General features: G+C 39.3%; 1 protein-coding gene across 1 annotated transcript in view; it reads right to left on the bottom strand.

The window, feature by feature from the left end:
• The window catches only part of LOC122562338, a 410,892-nt gene that overhangs the window by 5,502 nt on the left and 381,240 nt on the right, over positions 1–24,150 (bottom strand). Inside the window, exons 20-24 of the mRNA XM_043715214.1 lie at positions 19,325–19,484; positions 18,421–18,534; positions 14,398–14,484; positions 12,444–12,606; positions 9,849–9,931 (exon numbers count right to left, since the gene is read on the bottom strand). Coding sequence (XP_043571149.1) covers positions 9,849–9,931; positions 12,444–12,606; positions 14,398–14,484; positions 18,421–18,534; positions 19,325–19,484 — 607 coding nt within the window. The remainder of the gene's footprint in view (positions 1–9,848; positions 9,932–12,443; positions 12,607–14,397; positions 14,485–18,420; positions 18,535–19,324; positions 19,485–24,150) is intronic.

Genomic DNA, 24,150 nt, shown 5'->3' on the forward strand with positions numbered 1-24,150 from the left:
CATAGGTCTTTGAAGGTTGCCACTCAGGTGGATAGAGTTTGTAAGAAGGCCTATGGAGTATTATCGTTCATTAGCAGAGGGATTGAATTCAAGAGTCGTGAAGTGATGTTGCAACTGTACAGGATTTTGGTTAGGCCACATTTGGAGTACTGTGTGCATTTCTGGTCGCCTCACTTTAGGAAAGATGTGGAAGTTTTGGAGAGGGTGCAGAGAAGATTTACCAGGATGTTGCCTGGAATGGAGAATAGGTCGTACGAGGATAGGTTGAGAGTGCTAGGCCTTTTCTCGTTGGAACGGCGAAGGATGAGGGGTGACTTGATAGAGGTTTATAAGATGATCAGGGGAATAGATAGAGTAGACAGTCAGAGACTTTTTCCCCGGGTACAACAGTATGTTACAAGGGGACATAAATTTAAGGTGAAGGGTGGAAGGTATGGGGGGGATGTCAGGATGTAGGTTCTTTACCCAGAGAATGGTGGGGGCATGGAATGCGCTGCCTGTGGGAGTGGCAGAGTCAGAATCATTGGTGACCTTTAAGCGGCAATTGGATAGGTACATGGATAGGTGCGTAAGCTAGGACAAATGTTTGGCACAACATCGTGGGCCGAAGGGCCTGTTCTGTGCTGTATTGTTCTATGTTCTATGTATCAAAAGCCAATTTAACCAATTTTGAATTGGAGACTGATAATGTAACTAACAATTGGTAACATAGAGGTTGAAATTCACAAGTAACAAATATCTGTTTGACACAGAGAAACCATCAAATACTGTAGAAAAACAACAGTTTAACTGATACACAATTTCAGAAAAGTTGTTGCATCTAATTCATATTACATAGAAAATGTAGCAAGATTATTTTGTGCATTAAATGATAAACTGAACATTCACTAAACAGTCAACAATACCATGCATGCAGATATTGAGCACAGGAAGGACAAAGACAATGAAAGCTGCAATTAAAATAGGCACCACACAACTGCAACAAAACAAGCAACAAGGTTTTGGTTGGTAATGTCCCATTTTGTGTTCAACTCGAGGTTCTGTTTCTAAATTTTTTTCATCTGAGGTCCAGGATGGGATGAGCAGAAATTTCTTCCAATTAAATATTGATTTCAGTCTTCCCAATACTTTTGGATCCACCTCATTTTTTAGAGACCAACTCCAGTCCTTCCCTGGCAACAAACTGACACTCAGCCAATGTGGTCATAACATTATTGTCACATATGACCAGAGTTGGGCCGCCAACATCATAGAGACGATCACTAAAACCGCTTATTTCAGTCTTAGGAAAATTGTTAAGTTACCCTCTATCTTAGTGAATCTGCTTCTGAAACTCTTGTTCCTTCCTTCTTTAACTTCAAAGTCAACTTTTCCACTGTACTCCTGGTTGGTCTACTATATTCTACACTGCATTAACTAAGGTCTGCTGTCTCGATCCAATCTCTCAGCAATCCTGTTCCCCTATCAGCCTCTATGCTTGCTGATATATAGTGGCTCCCAGTGAAGGAATACCTTGACTTTGATACATTAATCCATTTTCCCCCAAATCCCTGCATGGCCTGGGTGCTTTCTAGCTCAGGTAGCTCCTCCAGCTTCACAAATCTCCAACATACCCACACTTAACCAATTCTGGCCTCTTGGACATTCTAACTTAATTCTCCACCATTGGTGGCCATGCCTTCGGTTGTCAAGGTTCCAAACACTGGTACTTCTTTCCTAGACCTCTGCACCACTAATTCGCTCTCATCCTTCAACAAACTCCTTAAAACCAACATCAATGGCCAAATCTGTGGTCATTTAACCTAATGGTCCACAGAGGAGATGTCTCATTTTTATAACAGTCGTCACTATGTTTAGACAAAATGTTAAAGGTCGAAGTCTTGAGCAAGCAAGTGGGTGTCTGGGTGGGGTGGGGAGGGGAGCAGGTATTTGAGTAAAGAGGATTGTTGAGCCTGGTCAGGGTATTTGGGTCTTTTGGGATAAACTGGGCTACATAAAGTATTGCCCTGAGGGAAGAGTAATAAGATCAGAAATAATATGGTCAGTTTGCAGTTGGTAGGGTTAGGTTATGGTACTCAGTTCAATTATACTGGTTAATCTCTCATTTAGACCAGAGGGCTAATTACAGGGCAAATATCCAAGTGAGTGCAAACCACCCAGCTAACCTTTCCAATCCTGATCTCAGGGTTGCAGAATTTTGTGGAGAGTTCTGCAAATCAGTTCACTGGAAGATTAAATTTCCCAGGCAATTAGAACATGGCTCTGTAGGATCTTGACAGGCAACACAGCCTCAGATCCAGATTTCACTCCAAAAGAGTTTGTTAAGATTCAGACATTCACCTTGGTATCATAATTAATTTATAATGCAATGAAGCACCTAAGAATGTTTTGTTATGTTAAAAGAGCCAAATAATGCAAGATATTTCCTTGTTCAATTCATCTTCAACTCTGCAGCACCCTACTCGGTCAATAAGGTGCATTGTCAGCATGAAGAAGTCTTCATTTGAATTAGAAAAAAGGTGGTGAGTGAACTGGGAATTTTGTTCAAGTGAGATTTTAGGAAGAAAAAAAGGGACATAGGTGCTATATTAAAGGCTTGGCGCAAGGGGTAAATGCTCCTGAACAACTTAGAGGTTTATAAAATCATAAAGGGCACAGATAAGGTGAATAGCAAAGGGTGACGAAGTTCAAACCGGAGGGCATATTTTTAAGATAAAAGGAGAAAGATTTAAAAGGGATCTGAAGGTGGTTGGTATGTGGAATGAATTGCCAGATGAAGTGGTAGTTGCAGGTATAGCTAGTACATTGAAAAGACATTTGGACAGGTACAGAAATAGGAAGTGTTCAGAGGGATATAGACCAAATGCAGGTAATGGGACTATTTAGTTTGGGAAACTTGGGTAGCATTGACGAGTTGGACCACAGGATTTGTTTCTGTGCTGTATGACTCTAAGAGTAAGTAGGAGAGGATAAAAGGCATGGATTAGCGGGACTACCTGCAGCAAGACCAATGGCAGAGTTCCATCATGAATGACACTGTGACACTCATGCAGGGAAAGAAACTGATTTGTGAGTAGGATTCATGAATACTTCTAGTCTTTAATAAAAGGATCTTTAGATCGCCAGTGCTTTTTCTCCCTTTCTCTTAAGAAACACCTGATTAAGTAGCACATTGATATTGATGACTTTTTAAACTAAACATTATTAAAGTGTAAAGAAAGAAATCTGGACCAATTAATTTATAAATTACATCAATATGTAGCAACAATAGGACAAGCTATATGTTGCTATGGCAGTATGTGGACACTGCTGGACACGAAAGTAATCCAGGGTAAATCCAAGTTAAACTGGTCGCAGCTCGAGGAACTTCAGATCAGAGTTGACGAGCTCTAGTCTGAGCTGCAGACATTGCATCATATCAGGGAATGTGACTTTTTGACCAGGTAAATCGCTTTTGTCTGTGATCAGGGATAGGAGGGCATTATTGCAGGTGAGGCATGTGTGGGACCCCAGTGAGTTATACCTGAGGAGTTTCATCACCTGCATTTGTCCAACAGTTACAAGATTCTAGCAAGCTGTATAGATGAGACTGGAACTGCAGAAAGGTTAAGGGAGCCTTTCAAGTTGAGGGGAGAAAATAAGAACATAATGGTGGTCGGGGTCAGTATAATTAAGGGATACATACTGCTCTTTGCAGATTAGGGCTGGAAAGTTGCATTAACTGCCCAGTGCCCCAGTTTAGGGCATCTTCTCAAGACTGGAGATTAACTTGGCAGTGGGACAGGAGGGATCTGGTTGTTGCTGTCCTTTTTGGTACCAATGACATTGATAGGATTAGAAAAGTTGATTCTGCTGAAGGAATTTGAACAGTTAGGATGTAAATTATAAAGCAGAATCTCCAAAGTAACAATTTCTGAGCTCCTACCCGAGCCTCTAGCAAATTGGCACAGAGAAAATAAAGTCAATGAGTTAAATGCATGGCTGAAATGCTCAAGAGAGTGGAATGGGTTTCAGTTTATGGGGCACTGACACTAGTATTGAAGTGGAAGGGAGCAGCATTTGTGGAGGAAAGGATGGTGGTGTAGCTTTGGTACTGGATGGAAATAGTTGATGGCAAAAAAATGATCTCTGATCAGATGATGCAGAATCCATAAGGTGGAGGTAATAAATAACAAGGCAAAGACGACACTAGTGACAGTAGTCTATAGGCCTCTTAACAGTAGCTACAAAGGAGAACAGACAATAGATTGGGAGATAATAAAGGTATGGGAAAAAGGCAGTATATTAATCATGGGTGACTTTAATCTTTATGTAGACTGGTAAAATCAGATTAATAGAGGTAGTCACAAAGAAGAATTCACAGAGTGCACTTGGGACAGTTTCCTAAAAAAAGTAGGTTGTAGATCCAATCAAGGATCAGGCTATTTTGAATCTGGTGATGTTTAATGAAGGAGGTTTAATAAATGACTTCAGTTAAAAAGATCCCCTAGAAAGCAGTAACTAGAACATGGCAGAATATAGCATTCAATTTGAAAGGGAGAAACTTCGGTCATAATTGTGTTAAACTTAAATATGGACAATTACAATGAATGAGATAGAATGGGCTGATTTTGCCTGTCCTCTGATGCTGCCTGAATTGCTGTACTCTTCCAGCACCACTGATCCAGAATGTGAAATCAGAGCCAGCTGGAGTAGACTGGGAAAGGAGTTTAGCAGTTGAGGAACAATGGTAAATGTTTAAGAAAATAGTTCATGGCTCATAACGAAGATGAGAAAAAAGGATTAACTATAGTTAACCAGAGAAGCTAAGGGTAGCATCAGGTTGAAAGAAAATAAATATATATAATGTGGCAATGATTACTGGTAAGCCCATTTCTGATTCTATGTCTTACAGTCACATTACTCCAACTAAAAAGATTCACATTCAAATCACTCGGTTGAACACAAACTAGTCGAACTTCCAGATCTGTAATATGCTGGCTGAGAAGAAAATTAAGCATTAATCAAGTTAAGAAAAACATTGAGGGTGTAAGCATACTCAATTAAGATATATTAGTAAAGACGACAAATATTTCCCAACATTACTCACAAAGGCAACAGCAAAACCGTTTTGTCACAATGATCTACAGGGGATCTGATGCACAATAACGTTTTGTCAACAACCTAAATATGTCTCAATTCTGAAACCTGAACCTTCTCCCATTTCATCAGAATGACATTTCAACTTCTGGCATCAACCACCTTTGATTGATTTTGGGTGAGACTGTCCCCTTTATGACCAATTGCATTTGATAAATTTGCACTCAGATTCCAATTGTTCAAACTGCATGAGGGGATGAGATATCATCGGAGTGGAATTCACGCCACAGAAATTTTCAGGATAACCTTGCACTTATGGGCGGCACAGTGGCACAGTGGTTAGCACTGCTGCCTCACAGCGCCAGAGACCCGGGTTCAATTCCCGCCTCAGGCGACTGACTGTGTGGAGTTTGCACGTTCTCCCAGTGTCTGCGTGGGTTTCCTCCGGGTGCTCCGGTTTCCTCCCACAGTCCAAAGATGTGCAGGGTCAGGTGAATTGGCCATACTAAATTGCCCATAGTGTTAGGTAAGGGGTAAATGTAGGGGTATGGGTGGGTTTTGCTTCGGCGGGTCGGTGTGGACTTGTTGGGCCGAAGGGCCTGTTTCCACACTGTAATCTAATCTAATCTAAAAAATCTAATCTAATTCATAGCACAACCAGTCTGCCAGCTGATTTGATTAGGGTGTTTAAGCAGATCACCACAAATAATTATAAAGTCCAAATATGGTAAACACTTACAGTACTTGTATTTCAGATACCCCTGTAGCTTGGTGAGTCAAATTATCATCTAACTCTAATCTTAAACCTTGTTAATTGGACTTTAGCTGCCTTGGATTCAGAACGGGAGCATACTGATTACATTGTTGCCAGCACACCTCAGCTTGAAATTTGCTCCTCCTTTCTAGTGTGAAAGGAAAACTAAATTATTTCAAAAGGTAGGTCGAAAGGATTATAACAATGATCCAATTGTAATCTCACTAGAGATGAGATTATATTGTTCACAATATGTAAAATAGCTGGGCAGCAATCAAAACATTACTTAAGCTGCAGTTTTGTGGTATATGCCAATAAATAGGACAACATGAATGCAATTAAAGCAAAACACTGTGGATGCTGGAAATATGAAAACAAACAAAATGATGGAGAAACTCAGCAGGTCTGGCAGTACCTGTAGAAAGAGAAACAGAGTTAATGTTTACAGTTCAATGTGACTCTTCAGAATTTATGACAAAAAGTCAATGGACTTAAAATGTTAATTCTGTTTTTCTCTCCACCGATGCTACCAGACGCACTATGTTTCGCTAGCAATTTTTGTTTGTAACATGAATTGAAATCCTCCATTGATAAACTAACTGACACTCAGCAAAGTGGAACATATTATATCAACCAGGGACACAAAGTGCAAGAGATTTAATTTTGCAGCATAGCTTTGGACGTGCATGCACAAGCCAAACAGTAACATTAATATTTATACTTCTACTGTGTGTAACAACTGTGACACAGCATTGCACTTATTTGCCAAACTAATTGGAAAGAGGCAACGTACAAAGTCAACATAAAAGGAAGAGAGACCAGACAAACATACTACAGTGTATACTTCCAATGCTGTTGTTAGGTCACAACAGTCAAAAGTCTTGTGTTGACCTATCTTGGGAACAATGGAACAGGAGTTGGCCATTCATCACCTGAAGGCTTCTTTTGCTATTCAATCAAGTCATGGCTGATCTGTATTCTAACTCTACTCCTGGATCCATCCTCTTCAGAATATTTACTCCAAACATATATTAATCATGGATTTAAAAATTATCAATTGAGCTGGCATCTACTGCGTTTTTTGGGAGAGAGTTTCACAGAGCAGAAACATATTTGAAAAACCTTGCAATTAAAATCAGAAAAGGAACTTTTACTTCAAAGATTCCCACAAGTATTTTCCCACGAGTTGACCCACTGCACAAGCTGCTATATTTTGGATCATGTAATTTATTGAGACAGGTATTGGTCCAGTCTGAATTTCTGCATATGAAATGATTGGTAAGGTTGTTGTGCAGAGATTAAGCATGTCTTACATGAATTTATGGCTTATCTTACTCTTTGAAAATATGCATGCAGACACAACAATAACAGATTTAATTTCATAAAGGCCAAAGCAGAGTCTAGGACACAAACCCAGATAAACACCAGTGCATGTCCACACAAAAAACAGCCCAAATCCCAAAGTGACATGCCTTCACTCAGTGACAATAACCAATGGTTTACCTAAAGGGAAGGTGTCAATCATCAAGCAGCTCTAGCTGTCCCATGCCAGCGCTTTACTCACAGACTAAAGGATGAAGAAGAGGAGCAAAATGAAATAAAGTTAGAAAGCAAAGCATTACTAATAACCCATGAACCACAGACTAACATTTCTGGCTGAATACTACCCAGTGTTAAGGAGTTTATTTTGAGAAGAAATCTATAAAAAGTAATTGACGCAGATTAGTATTGTCTGGTGCTTCCATGCAAGCTGATCTGAGTGGCTCTATTCATTTTTTTCATGAGCAAAGTAAAAACAAAAATCAAAGTCAAATCAATATTTTCCTTGTGCTTTCTTCTTTTAGTGATCTTACATCTATCTTCTAAGGTATGGCCAGAGTTGAATCATTGATAAGTTCTGGGGAAACATCAATATTTTGACTTAGTTCAATGTCTTTAGAAGGCATACCACACATACAACAATTTTAGTCTTTAATTATTTCCCATTGTATTTTTCTCTTTGAAAGAAAATGTGCCAGCAACCTCACAAAACGTGGACAAGCTGCTTCCCTATTTTCCAAATGCAATTAAATTAACCAACACAATTCCTACATAACTCCACTGAAATTTTCCCTTCACTTCTCAGATGCTGCTGTGTAACGTCAGATATTCTGTAATTGGAGAATGATGTTCTTGGTGGTATTTGTAAAGAGCCATTTTCATAAAGATGCATGTCACTTTTTAAATTTTATTTTTCAAGTTATGAGTGTAACAGAGGGTGACCAGCCCATCTTACCCAAAGTGCCATTACCGTATTCACCCAGGGTATAAGGAATCAGCACCTTCAGTTTATAAGAGGGAAGGAAAGGGGAAGAAATGTGCCAAAAAGGACTTGCACTTTTACAACAAATAAGACAATGGCTTGAGTCACAGATATATAGCACGGAAACAGACTCTTTGGTCTAACTTGCCCATGCCGACCAGCCATCCTAAATAAATCTAGTCACATTTGCCAGCATTTGGCCCATATCCCTCTAAACCCTTCCTACTCATATACCCATCCAGATGCCTTTTAAATGTTGGTAATGTACTAGCCTCCACCACTTCCTCCGGCAGCTCATTCCAAACACGCACCATCGCCTGCATGAAAAAGTTGCTCCCGAGGTCCCTTTTAAATCTTTCCACACTCATCCTAAACCTATGACTAGTTATGGACTCTCCCACCTTCTTTATCAGCAGGTTTTATTAGACGAGGTTCTTTTATATTTGATCTATTATTAGATTAGATTAGATTCCCTACAGTGTGGAAACAGACCTGTTAATAATCATATGAAACTGACACGAATTATAACTGGCCAAAAATTATAACTGGTCATTGTTGTAATTTGCCTGGATTTTTTAAAATTGTTTTAATATGAACTCAATATTCCACCTCGGGGAAGATCTGCTTTGCATTGGAACAGTTTAGTATGTGTGCATTTGTTTAAAAATAAAGCAAATAAACGATATGCAGCTTAACTTGGCAGCTTACCTTATGACGAAGTGTCTAAAAATGTGAACACAAGTAACTCAAAAACCCATAAGAAAAATCTTTAATACTGGGTTGATTTTTTTCTAAGCTATGCACCAAGTCAAGGCAAATTTTTTATTAGGATTATGTGCGCGCATCTGCAAGAACTAGAAATATTCTTTCAATGGCAGAATTGCTAACGCACCACATACTACATCCTCCCGTCTAAACCAGTATCCTTTGTTGCTCTCCTAAAAATGCCGACTAAAGTTGGGATATGGTTTTTAAAGATGCCTGCAGATCTCAAAATCTTGCCCAAACGGATATTTCCACATGATAGCTGATGCTCACCCATTGCCAGCTGGCTAACGCACCACAGGTGTTAAAACAGAGTCCAATCCCATTCCTCACTTACTGCCTATGACAATGCACTTGCCAGAAAATGCAGACTACAAAACTGAGAATACCAGCTTATTTTCTAAACCATTCCCTACATCTGGTATGGGAAATGGTAATTTCAACACCCTTTCAGCTTTTATCATAAACAAAGTCAACAGGACAGTTACCGGAATACTTAACTGCTACACGTGGTTTATGACAGACTATTTGGAAACTGTGCTGTTGAAGTGACTATAGTCTCAGCCATATCTACACCGAGGGTATAAAAACTTCAGAACCTACACAAAGCACCTGATTTAGTTAGAGTTCACAAATTCAGCATATTTATTACTTTAGATTAGATAGTAGACAAAGGAGGATTTTGTTTTTCAAGCCAATTTGCAAAAGATAAAACTGATAAATAAATTAATTATGCTAATAGAATTTAACATAAAGGAATTTCCTCCTTTCCCTGAGGAATTTACCTGCACAGTAGAGACTAAGTACCTTAGTCAGAAAAACGAAAGGATGTCATACACATGACCTTAATTAGGATATATACCCAAGTACTTGACATTAGTGTCAGTACTGCAGTTTAGCCTGAGGCAGAGAATGTTTACTAGATTTGTGAAACAATTAAGAGCTTACCTTTGATCTTTGTGTTCGATCTGCTCGTTTTGCTGCAGCTGCCATCTTTAGAATATCTGGATTGCTTTTTGATTTCATTATATCTGAGAAAAAATAATTACAGCTTTTCTAAACTGATCTTGATCCAAAGCTTAATTTTAAGGACCAAGTTCAAAAACACTTTTATACATTAAATTGACCTCGTTACAATCAATTTCAGTTGACATAATGGCAGCAATTGTCCAATTTTTACAAAAAATCATGGAATGTGGACATCACTGGCTGGCCAGCATTTATTATCCGTCCCTGGTTGCCCTTGAGAATGTTGTGATGAGTTGCCTTCTTGAACTGCTGCAGTCCACGTGCTGTAGGTTGACCCAGAATGCCCTTAGGGAGGGAAATCCAGGATTTTGACCCAATGATAGTGAAGAAATGGCAATTTATTTCCAAGTCAACATGGTGAGTGACTTACTGGTGGTGGAGTTTCCATGTATCTGTTGCCTTTGGCCTTCCAGATGGAAGTGGCCATGGGTTTGAAAGGTGTTGTCTAAGGATCTTTGGTGAATTTCTGCAGTGTATCTTGTAAATACTGCTACTGGGCATTAGTTATGGAGGGAGTGGATGGTTGTGGAAGTGATGCCAATTTAGTGGCTGCTGTATCCTGGATGGTGTCAAGCTTGAGCGTTGTTGGAGTTGCACCCACCTAGGGAAGTGGGGAGTACTCCATCACACTCCTGACTTTCAGAAAGTGGAAAGGCTTTGGGAAGTCAAGAGATGAATTACTCACTGCAGTATTCTTAGCCTCTGACCTGCTCTAGTAGCCAATGTTTATGTGGTGAGTCCAGCTGAGTTGCTGGTCAATGGTAACTCCCAGGATGTTGACTGTGGAAGATGCAGTGATGGCGACACCATTGGATATAGAGGGGCAGTGGTTAGATGGTCTCTTATTGGGGATGGTTATTACCTGTCATTTGTGGGGTGCAGATGTTACTTGCCACTTGTCCTAGTCTGAATATTGTCCAGATTTTGTTGCATTTGAAGATGGACTGCTTCCATATCTGAGGAGTCATGAATGGTGTTGAACATTATGCAATCATCGGCAAACATCCCCGTTCTGACTTTTTAGGGGAGGGAAGGCCAGTGATGAAGCAGCTGACGATGGCTGGGCTTGGGACTTTACCCTGAGATACTCCTGCAGAGAAGTCCTGGAATGGAGATAACTGACCTCCAATAGCCACAACCAAATGCTATGACTCCAACCATTAGAGAGTTTGCCAGATACCCACTGATTCCTGTTTTGCGGGGGGTCCTTAAAGGTACACTTGGTCGAATGCAGCCTAAATGTCAAAGGCTGTCACACTCACCTCACCTCTGGAAATCAGCACTTTTGTCCATGTTTGAAACAAGGCTGTAATGAGGTCAGGAACAAGTGGTCTTGGCTGAATGTAAACTGGGTGTTAGCAAGTACGTACTGCTTGATAGCAACATTAATGACATCCTCCATAACTTTACTAATGACTGACAGCAGACTAACAGGCCTAAATTGCCAGGTTGGATTTGTATTGCTTTTTATGTACGGGACAAATCTGGACAGAAATCATACTGTAGCAAAATCAAAAGAAGTGTTTGGCTGTCTTCTGCTTCAATTCAGCCGAACATTCCTGCACCAACGTGAGATGGTCATTACCTAGTGCTAATCTCCTACTTTCTCCCCCCCATACCCTTGCATGTCATTCTTATCCAAATAATCATCCCATGCCCTCTTGAATATCTTAAGGTATTAAGCTTGGCAATCATTGCCTTAGCAGTGGTGAAGCACTCTAGAAAATTAAGAAAAATTAAATCTTCTCCCTTAATAGAGTAAATCCATGCAGGAGGTGGTGTAACAGTAGTAGTATTTTAAATATAGTACTCCCATGAATAGAATTTCATCAAGTTAAATTAATTTCATTCTAACTTGCTGTAATAACAAATTCATAACTAAACTCCCCATACCAAATAAATTTCTGCTTGTTTGCCTCTTGAAGGCACTGATGTATATTGGAATAAGGTTTAATTTGGTCTGTCAGCCGATTCAATCATAAGTGCAGAGATAGGTGTTAATGGTATTTGTTTCAGAGATACATCCTGTTCTTGCCAGCAGAGATCCCTGGCTAGGAGTCGGAAGAAGTGAAGCATTTCCTCTTCCTCAGCACGCCGCTGACCTACACTTCAACTCAATTTTTGTTTTTCTCTGAGTATGAATGGGTTGAAATCTAGAGTCTTCCTATCTCTCTCCCTCGCTTAAAACAAAATGGAAGATGTTAAATCAGTTGAATTCTGAGAAACCGGATTAGAATAATGTTATGCATAGTCCAGATCATACAATGCGTCTAGAAGAAACTCTTCAGCTTCATGATTTTATCTTTTCAGAACAACAAAAACTTATCTTTCCATTCCAATGATTGTTCAAATAAAGCCACTGGTCTGGTCCAAACCATTTTTTTTGAGGTTAATCCCTCAATCACCCATTGTATCAACGAATACTGAAGAGATTGTTATTTACCATATCGAAAGCATAGTCTATGTAAAACCAGTTAAATTATACCAGCTATTTTTAATTTCCATTTGCTGTACCGTATCTGCTGTGCTCTGTTTCATCCATCGGCTGCTCTCCCAGTGCTTCCTGTGCCAGCTGCAGCTGCTCTTTTAGTCTGTTTATGTCACGCTCTGATTTAGCTTTTACGATACTTAGCTCTGTATAGATGTCTTTATATTTGTCTGTAGCATATTTCTTATCCTGAAGAAACAAATGCGCAGAATACAAACAGATTACACTGCAAATAACAGAACACAGTTATCTCAATCCTGTGATAGTAACCGACTTCCAGGTTGCTCATCACTTGGCTTTGCCTTTGGCATGTTGCCACCTCTGAATTACTAATGGTCAGTAGTCACCACAGCTCCCAGCACACACTGATGTAAGTTTAGACATCGTCCATCACCTTTGACTTGCCCAAGGAAAACTGCTCATTCTTCTCTATTTTTCTTCCTGCTCCAGGAAGATAGTTTTGAAAACAAGGACAAGCCCACACAACTCCAATGCTGAACATATCACTGACCCAACTCCCTGCACTTATCATCAACCCATTTCCATTGCATAGCAATACTTAGACTTCATTTATTGGAAAATCTTGTTTAGCTTGTACCATGGATTCGAAATATTTCTGGATAAATGTCATACTACTCCCATCATTAATGAAGGAAGGTAATTTTTATTTGCTTAAACCAATGTCAAATTTAGAGTTCAACATATTTCATTAGCTGGCATTAGTGTCAAGAATGGATCCAATGCACATTTCTAAATGATTTAAAAACTTTGAAAGTGAGCACTACTGGGATTTCTGAGAATAAATGCAACGCTGCTGTGCGCCAAACTATAAAGCTCTGTGCTGTAATCATGGTACAGTTCTCAGATACGTGCACTTAATTTACATTGTTGCTTTAATATTCACTGTTGTTGTTTTCGGTGATGACACTAGATGGCACTAAACAATAAGAGTTCAGTAAGAGGCTACTTTCCATTCCAAGTCCAACCCACTACAGTACATCTCACTCTCTTCAGTTTCTGCTGTACACCACAAAATGTAACAGCAACTTTAAATTTGAAAACTGGCACCATTATGGAGAGACAATTAATACCTTGCGTTTACAGTGCTTTACATATAGAATGCAAACTGGAACAAAGAGCAGGGTCAGAATAAGGGACAGAGACCTGAGACAACTTGTTATCCTGAAATAGGAGGTGCCTAGGTTCCGAATGACAGCTGTCGGAAACAGAAGTGAATGAAACAGAAACAGGACAGCATTTGTCTTCTATAATCAATTTAAGTGAACATGGAATTCTTGGGAGTGGCAGCAATAAAACAGTAGGATTCCCACATCAACCAAGAGGCTGACTTCAGTAATGCCAAGCCTCTGTCATTCTTGAATCAAATCAATAATAATTCAATTTTAAGATGATAGGAGAAATTCTGTAGCCAATTTTGTTGTACTGATGTAACAAGTTGCTTGCAAGCTAACTCTTACACATTAGCTGGCACTACTTGATTTTATCTTTGCGTTACTGTGCCACAGTGTTTGGAATTGATTGGAAAACAATTGGGCTCCAGTGATTTCTTGGAATAGCAACCAGATTAACAAAACATACAATATTTCATGACTGTTGATGAATCTGAGCCCTTTTTGCTCCTTCAAAAGATTTATATCAATTAGTATTTAAAATACAAATAAAGAAGTATTTATTGACGAATAGCATAAATGTTTCAAATGGTTTTGTGGACAATGCATTGCCTGGTTTGATCAGGGGTATTCACACCAACAATTTCAGACTCCATTTCTTATCTGTATGGAGTTGGCCAATCTTGGTCAGTGGAGATATAGTGGGCTGCTGGTACCTCAAGTGGAATTATCTTCAGTAGAAGAGGAAAATAAGAGGGCTAAATAATCTAAAAATAATCTTGCTATATTTAATATGAATGAAATAAAAAAGCTAAATTAAGGCACTTTGCATTATGAGAAGAGTACTTACACGTTGAGCAGTCTGCAGTTCATCTTTCAAGGAATTAATTTCCTGTTTTAAGTACTGTATTTCTGATTCTTTAACCCGCAGCAATACCTAGAGAGGACACAAATAATTGTAGTAAATATTGCACTATTTTAACAATGTTCTTAAATCAAATTGTTGCAACACAGGAGTTAGCAAACCATAGCAAATCAGTCTCAATCACTGGATTCACAGCAGTGAAATTAACATATTTAATGACCTTCAAAATTGCTCAATTGTTCATAAGCAGACTTTAAAGGATAACAGATCAGGCACCAAATTTATAAATTATTAATATCTGTTTAAGTTATGTTTAATACTATAACTTTAGACGAGCAAAACTAAACAAACTAAAAAGAAACTGTCCACAGCACAATAATTAATCTACAATTATCTTTCCAGACCAGTTCCCATATGTAAACTTATTTGTTTGCTCACTCTTTCTTTAAAGAAAGACAAGCTGCTGTTCAAAGTTTGTTTCTTAATTTCAGCACATGATTCCAAACCAAAAATGAGGGAAAAAAGTGATGGCCTCCACCTTCAAAACATGAAATGTCATTTCAAGAATGCGTTTCATGACAAGGTTAGTAAGACTTAAATGTCAAACAAAACACAAAACTCTCAGCCATTCAAATTGTTCCTCCCACTAGGTTCTTAATCACTATACAACCTTCTTGGGTACGTTCTTAAATTTTCAGTAGTTTATATTTGGGATAATATATCAGCAATTATATTTTCTTTTCTGGAACGATGCACATTACTAACACTAATGGAACAATCTTTTGAGTCTCTCAATGAAACAGATTATGGTCAGCAAGAAGCAAACGTTCAGTTTCCATATAAAACAAACATTGAAGTGTTAAAGAGCTGTCAATACTTCCAGTCCCAAAAGGAGGTACTGGAATATGTTCTGATGTTCATTTCACTTCTTGGTAAATAATGCAATTGGTCCTCCATTGTAATCTTTCCATCCTGTAAGAAAACTGCTCCAATTCCAAAATTGCCAGTGTCTACTGTTGGTTTAAAATGTTTGTCATTTTGAGAAATAGCTAATACAGATTGATTTTAATGTTAAAATTGCTTTCAGCTTTTCAAAGCTGCCTGTCTATTGTACTAAAATTAGCTATAATATTCTGATAAAATCAGCACATTCCCAAAACCTTTATTATACAATGTTTCATTTGAGGTAGGAAACTCACAGCTTCTTCTTTTGTGTGAAACTTGTCCTTGCCCTGCAACATGTCTCAAATATATTTTTTGCTTTTGAAAATGTACTTTTTTGCGAGATTTAACACCAGCCTCGCCCACTGTAATTGCCTGAACACGTTTCTTAACTGTTCTACATGTTCCTTTCATGTTGTACTACACACCACAATATAATTGAAGTGAACTACACAATTAAGTGATTTTGTTCATTAATCATCGAAATACGGTTGGGGTGTCCTTAAGTCCAAATGTCATATCCTCACATTAAAGCAATCCATTGGGTGCGACAAAAGTGCAATCTTCTCGTCTGGGAATACTTTCAATCAGTCTTTGCGATTGCATTCAGTTTCCTACATTCAATACAATCTATTCGATCTACTAACATAAAAACCAACATTTCTGAGTTTGGTTTGATCAATTGATTCTCCATCATGCATTGAATTTCTTTTGTTACTTGAGCCTGTTGCTCTGAATTTAACCAATATGGGCTTTGTTTTATCATGTCTGAATTATCTGTATCAACTTCATGTTTGGCTGATGTGGTATACCCAAGAACATCGTTCCAAACTTCTTTATTTCCTGAGCAATCATCTTGTTGGTCTTTCTCCAGATATGAAAATGATGGCTATATTCTCTAATATCTCCAAATTTGTTAATCTAATAGAAGGAAGTTCACTTTGTGAACTGTCCACTTCTCCTTTGACCTCATCCTTTTTTCTTCAAGCCTCCTCTATTATTACTACTTGACGCACCTGTATTATCTTATTGTCTTCTCTACGATAGTACTATTTCAACATGTTCATGTCACATAACTGATTCTCTTTCCTACAAGCAGGAATATCAATTAGATGTCACCTACTAACTTGAAAACAGTATTACTTTTTCTATTACCACCTAAGCTCTGATTGTCCTTAAGGATATAGCCTCTTGAAATTGAGTCATATCCATAACTGTAAAAGATATAATAATTCCAGCTTTTGTTTTAGGTTGTGGTCCAACACCATCCACTAGCACATGACTTCATGTTTCTTCAAAAACCAGTATGGGAATCAGGGATGCTTATTTAATCAATCGTTGAAGTTTACCTACAACTTGATAAGTATAGCATGTTCTACAAAATCGTACAACATCTTCATGCAATTTTGGTCAGGTAAAATACCCGTTTATGGATGTTAGAGTCTTTCAGACCCCATATCCTGTCATGGCATTTCATGTGCTACTCATAATATCTCCCTACAATAACTGCGCAATCCCACTATCTGTTAACAACAATCCCTTCTTCATTGGCTGGTCAATGCGGAATTCTCCACTTCCTTACCAGCACTCAAGATAATACCGCTCTGGAATTTCTTCAGCATCTACTTCAGTAGAAGCGGACTGTGCTTATCTATTTAATTCAGGATTTGTTTTTGTGCTTAATTAGTGGCTGTCATACAGAATTATCCTCACTGTTTAGGAAATTTTCAGATACTTTCTATTTATCTATGTTGTCATACCAAACTTTATTGATTGATTTTGTTTAATGATCACTCTGGTCACCTCCCACTAGCTTAATTGCTTTATTACTTTTTGGTTACATTCTTAAATTTTCAACAGTTTACATTCAGGATAAAGCTTCAGCAATTACATGCTCACCCTCCTCAGTCACTGAGCATTTCACCTCCTGGTGCTGAAACATCGGGGCGGCACAATGGTTCAGCAGTGGGGTGGGGTGGCACGGTGGTTCAGTAGTTAGCACTGCTGTCTCACGGCGCCAGGGACCCAGGTACGATTCCAGCTTTGGGCGACTGTGTGGAGTTTGAACATTTTCCCTGCGTTTTGCATGGGTTTCCTTCCAGAGCTCTGGTCTCCTCCCACAGTTCAAAGATGTGCAGGTCAGGTGAATTGGCCAAACTATATTGCCCATAGTTACGTGCATTAGTCAGAGGGAAATGGTTTTGGGTGGGTTACTCTTCGGAGGGTCGGTGTGGACTTGTTTGGCCAAAGGCCCTGCTTCCACACTATAAGGAATCTAATCTAATCTGTTGTGTTCTTAGAACAACAATTAGCCAATAATTATTGTTCTAGGTCAGTTCCCATATGCAAATACCAATTTCCTTCTCTTAAAGCAAGCTGCTGTTCAAGTTTCAATTTTCATTTTCAACTTGGAGTTCCAAACCAAAAATGAGAAAAGTAAAGACAAAACAGTGATGGCCTCAACACAATTTCAAGCTGGAAACTGTGGTGAAGTATAACAGGTATCTCGTTCAATATATTGGGGTAACTGTACATGTCAGTACAAGATCTGACTGCAATCACTTTTGGATATTTTTAAAAATTGCTTTACTGCAGACTGAATGGATCGTGTTTGATTGCTTTATATTATATTGCTAGAGTGCCTTCCGATTTTCCTTATCTGTATTTAAAATTTTTGGGAAGATTTTTAAAAGAAATATAAAACAGTTTGACAACTTTCATATATTTAAATGTATGTAAGTATATCTATTTTTCCTATAACTCTCAAAACAAACATCAGATAGTTTAGTTGATCTCTTCAGCTTTTGCAAACGCTGCCATTTTTCCCTTTTCCTCCCTGCGTTCCCATTTATGATTCACAGCGCCTTTTTGTGATTCTATCCATTCTCAAGAAAATTGGCACCAAGTAATTCTGAAGACGAAAACTAATCTGACAATCACAGGCACCAGATCCCAGTGGTTACTCAGTGACAAAATCTTGCACAATCATATCGTGAATCAAGAACAAACTTGTACATAGATACACTTAATACCTTGATTCCTTTATTCTATAAACGTATAGCTTACCTCTAATTCATATACTTCTTTGCCTTGTGATAGGCCAGTAACATCTCCTCCACTATCACCTGTCATCACTGTTCTCAGTCGGGTTATTTCTGTAGCCAGACGATTATTCAGTTCCTATTAGAAATAATAAATCCAGTAAAAACAAAAAGGAAAATAAACACTAAATTATATTTAGAAAGGTAAAACTCAAAAAGAGATACACTTGAATAGTCAAGAGAGAAGACAAAACAAAAAGATTAGTCAAATTGCATGCTATTGAACAATAACGAATTCAGCCAACTGCACCGATAAATTACGGATTTGTGAAATAGGTCAGTTTGGCTAGGCGGCGGATGCAATTGCAAAAGGACCGAAAGTTTCACTGAGTATTGAAGGCTGACCAAGTACAACAAAAGGACTGCTAAGAGGTAATTTAGGTAAGAGATTTGAAAAAGGGAGCAATAGTTATGTGTAATCCAGATTGTGGAGAGCTGAACAGGCACCCAGATTGTCAGTCTGCGGTTTCCATAACCAGTATTGTGCAGCTGACCAGGATTTAACAGTTCGGCTTGGAAAAGGAATATCAAAGGACCTAGCATTAGAAAGTTATTGACAGGAACATAAAAGAAGAACTGGTTTCGATCATCACTCCCATTTTCTCCACAAGACAGTGCTTGGGAAAATGGACTAGTTTTTTATCCGTAGACCTGATCAGGGTACTGAACAGTGAGATATCACATCCAAAATTGATATAGTTTTCTATGTCCCCCGTTATGTACTTTTCAAACCAGAATTAGAATGTTTTTCTCCCCTTTGTCACCAAAGATCAGTTCACACTATCTTTGTTTAAACAGTGTAAGCCTTGTATTTATAATGTCGCAATTTAGTGGCATTTACATTGTAAATGTGGGAAGGCACATCATACCTGGTTGTGTGCATTGAGTTCCTGGTTTTCACGCTGGCATTGTCTTAATGCCTGTCGCTCTGCTTCCAAAGCCTGAGCCAAGTGTGCATTTTCCAAACACTTCTGGGAGTACTGTTCTGACAAAACCTCAATTTCTCGTTGTAATGATGCCAGTTCCTCACTGTTAAACAATTTTGAAATGGTTTATTTCCTGAATACTGCTAAACACGTTCAATTTTTAAACGGTAATCCATTACCGATACGGCAAAGATAGAAACAAAGAAGATAGGAGCAGGAATAGATTATTCTTGAGAGTCGACTTGATCATTAAATATGGGCGTGGCTGATTGTCCAACTCAGTATCCTGTTCCCATTTTCTCCCCAACCCCTTTGATTTCTTTTGCTCTCAGAACTACGTCTAGCACCTTCTTGAAAGCATTCAATGTTTTGGAATCACTCTGCCACAGAATTCAACTCAACACTCTCGGTGAAGGAATCTCTCCTTGGCTCAGTTCTAAATGGGCTACCCACACACAAACTGTATCCCATGGTTTTGAGCTGCTGGTCATCAGGTCATTTACTCAGTCTACTCCTGTTATAATTTTATAGGTTTCTATGAGAACACACTTCATTTTTCGAAACTCTAGTGAACATAGTATTAACCAATCAAGCCTCACTTCATATCCTCCAATTCATAGAAACTGCTCCAGAGCCTATAAAATCTTGAAAGATGACTACCAATGGTCACTTTCTTAAGTATTCTGGGATGTAGGTTATTAGGCCTGGTGATTTATCAGCCTTTAATCATATCCATTTCTCTACTAATACCTATTTCCATCAGTCCATCTCCCTCTCAAAACCATGTGTTCGCCAACATTTTTCGGACATTATTTATGAAAGTAGAAATAAAGGATTCACTTTGTTTCCCTTATAACTTCCTGCTTCTGACGGTATGAGATTTACATTTGCCTTCATATATCCATGGAGTCTTTTACATAGTTTTGTAAGTTTCTTATAAGCTTACGCTCATATTCCATTTTCCCTTTCTTAATAAATCCCTTTATCCCCCTTTGCTGAATTCTAAGTTCTTAATCCTCAGGTCTGCTAATTTTTGGCTAATTTGTATGCCCATCTCAGGATCTAATATTATCCCTAATTTCCTTTAGTTGCCATAGTTGTGCCACCTTCCTCATTTTGTTTTCGTACCAGACAGGAATAAACATTTGTTGCAGTTCATCCATGTGCTCTTTAAATGTCTGCCATTGCCTCTCCACTATTGTCACTAAGTAACATTCCCCAATTTATCATAGTCAGTTTGGGCCTCAGTGTTGTAGTTTCCTTTATTTAGATTCAGAACCCTAGTCGGAGAATCAACTACATATTTTTGGAAGGACATTGAAAATCAACTCAGACAAATACCAGAGCTCTTGTTTGTACTTGAATGGAAAAAAATCAGCACTTCCTTCTAGATCAGCTGGGGAGTGGTGCTGGAAAAGCACAGCAGTTCAGGCAGCATCTGAGGAGCAGTAAAATCGACGTTTCGGGCACAAGTATTCCTGATGAAGGGCTTTGCCTGAAACGTCGATTTTACTGCTCCTCGGATGCTGCCTGAACTGCTGTGCTTTTCCAGCACCACTAATCCAGAATCTGGTTTCCAGCATCTGCAGTCACTGTTTTTACCTTCTAGATCAGCTGGTCAACTTGTGAGAGAAATTAGTTTGTACAATTCCGTTTTTGTAATATGTTTTAGGTCAATTTTCAGTATTTAAAAGAGAAACATAAACTTTTGTTACAAGGTTTGCCAGAAATAAAAAGGTGCTTTCTTTTTAAAACTTCATGATTGAAAAGCAAATTATCACTAACCACTTCTTTCTGAAATTGTGTGATTAGTGAACTACATGGGACAACTCATGCCCTTTCTCCTGGTTGATAATCATGTGACCTCTGCCTAGTCCTCCTTATGACAATGCTGGTGAGAACCAACAGGTTTCAATTACAACAGGGTGAGATGTATAATTTCAGTGGACTGCAGAACACTCACCAATGTTCCATCACCTTGTGATAGTGTGTGTTAGGTTTTACCACCAAAATATACGAATGCTTTCATGTGACTGCTTAAATAAATATAAAACTATTTGCTCACACAACACTGGTAATTCAAATTAAATTAATGTACCTCTGATTCCATGAAATATTTTAAAAATAAATTACAATCATACTGCTTTAAGAACGGTCAAATCATCTTCAGCTCTCTGAACAAATAGTTAATTGAATTAGTTCTGAGTTACTTTGAATATGGTAAGGATCTTATTCTACATCAGATTTGGTGCTTTCAGTTTCATAAATCAGCATCCCAAAACCAATCTTCATCTATCAAATTGGATATTCTCCATTTTGGAACAACATGATTATTGATTGTGCATTAATAGCACTCCATAACTTGACAACAAAGCCACAAAATATCAAGTGGAGCAGAATACACACCTCCACACTCTGTACAAGTTTTTTTCCTCTCAGTCATTACTCATTTACTCCATTTGGCTTGAGTGTGTCAAATGGCTCTTCGAAGCACATAACTAAAAGATATAACTACAGAAGTTAGAACCTCTGGTATAATTGCAATTGAGGTATCATTTCTTATATAGGGCAGGGGATGCCAATTCCGTACATCATTGATCCACATACCTTCACTCTATCCTCAGTTAACTACTTGGTGTCAAGGACAATACACAGCATTACCTATAGGGAACTCTTATTAGTATGGTTTTACATTTGAAGATCATTGGCTCTAATTTATTGTTGATTTATTGTTGTCACATGTACAGTGAAGAGTTTTGTCTTCCAAGCAGTACAGGCAAGTCATAAACAAAGACATACAGATCATAGGGTACTTAGAGTGCAAGGTTATGACTGCACAGGAACTGCACAAAAGGTCAATATTAGATTTGAAATTAGAGAGGTCCATTCAGCAGGCTAATAAAAACAGGGAAGTAGCTGTTCTTGAATCTGTTGGTGCATGTTCAAGCTTCTATATCTTCTGTCTGACTGAAGAGGTGGAAGAGAGTATTACTGGGTGGAAGGGGTCTTTGATAATGTTGGCAGCATTTCTGTGGCAACAAGAAGTGTAAACTGAGTCCTATAGATGGGAGGTTGACATCCGTGACAAACTGGGCAATGTACACAACTTTCTTAGTTTCTATGGTCCTGGGTAGAGCAGTTGCCATACCAAGCCATTACGCACTTGGATAGAAAGCTTTCTATGGTGCATCTGTAAAAGTCTCTCTCCCATGGAGGCCAGTACCACCATGAATCTGGACTTCCCATGTTTTTACTAGAATTATTTTTGAACACTTCTTCTCCATAGCTTGGCTGCTAAGCATATCGAAGTCCATGAGCACTTCATTTACATTGTTGTTGCATCATAATGGTTAGGACAAAGTGAGGACTGCAAATACTGGAGATCAGAATCAGAACATGCAATGCTGGAAAAGGTAGCCGATCAGGCAGCATCTGGTGAGCAGGACAGCTGATGTTTCAGGCATAAGGTCTTCATAAGTAATGAAGGAGCCACCAAGAGGGCTGAGAGATAAATGGGAGGGGGATGGATCTGGGGGTTAGGTAGCTGGGAATGCGATAGGTACATGAAGATGCTGGGTGATAGTGATAAATTGGAGTGGAGGGTGGAGCAGATAGGTGGGAAGGAAGATGGACAGGGAGGACAGTTCAAGAGAGCGATGCCAAGTTGGGGGGTTGGATCTGGATAAGGTTGGGGGGGAGGGAATAAGAATCTGAAGAAATCAACATTGATCCTGTGTGGTTAGAGGTCCCAAGGTGGAAGATGAGGCATTCTTCCTCTCGGCATCGGGTGGCTAGTGTTTGGCAGTGGAGGAAGCGCAGGACTTGCATGTCCTTGGAGGAGTGGGAAGGGAAGTTGAGTGTTCAGTCACAGGGTGGTGGGGTTGTTTACTGCATGTGTCCCAGTGATGCTCTCAAACATTCGCAAGTTGGCGCCCTGTCATCCCAACGTAGAGACAACCACTCGAGAGCATTGGACACAACAGATAATTTGTGTGGAGGTACAGGTAAATCTCTGTTGGATGTGGAAGGATCCTTTGGGGCGAGGGAGAGGCAAGCGTGCAGGTTTTGCACCTCTTACGATGGAAAGGGAAAGTGCCGGGAGTGCAGGGTGGGTTAGTGCGTGGCAAACCATGATGTCACCTGCACTCCTGCTGCCTCACAGACTGCAGCCACTGCTGAATATACTGCCTCCGCAACTGTGCCAAGACAACTGCCTCCGCGATCGCCACCAAAACTACCATGAAGCCTACCCTGCATGTCATTTCCGCCCCCATAGTTGCCACCACTTCAGCCACTTCCACCTCCACTGACATCACTCACTGGAACACCGCCGAAATCGCAAAAGTCGCATGTAACATCATGTCCACCCCCACGGATGCTCCCGCCCCCTTGACCCCATGGTGAACATCACTTCAGTTGGACACATCACCCATGACTCCATAACCATACCCACTCTAGAGACAGCCTCCGCTCCCACTCCCAACTCCAGCCCCGCCGTGTTTTTACCATCCCACCCAGAATTCCCCAACACGAAGGCTGAACCATCGGTCCTCAGTATAAGCCTCATCTTTGTCCCAGTACGCTTCTGGATCAATGAATTCAACATGCATTGCAACATTGAACTTTTCTTCAGCCACCTCCGACTCAGTGCATACTTTCTCCATCAGGACTTCTGCCTCCGAGGAGCCCTTCTCCCACCTCTAATGCACTCCATCCACTTGGACACCCGTGCTAGTCTGTTACCCGCCCTTGATCTCTACATCTCCAAC

This window comes from Chiloscyllium plagiosum, chromosome 24, assembly GCF_004010195.1.
Source record: "Chiloscyllium plagiosum isolate BGI_BamShark_2017 chromosome 24, ASM401019v2, whole genome shotgun sequence".
In the NCBI taxonomy this organism is placed as follows: domain Eukaryota; kingdom Metazoa; phylum Chordata; class Chondrichthyes; order Orectolobiformes; family Hemiscylliidae; genus Chiloscyllium; species Chiloscyllium plagiosum.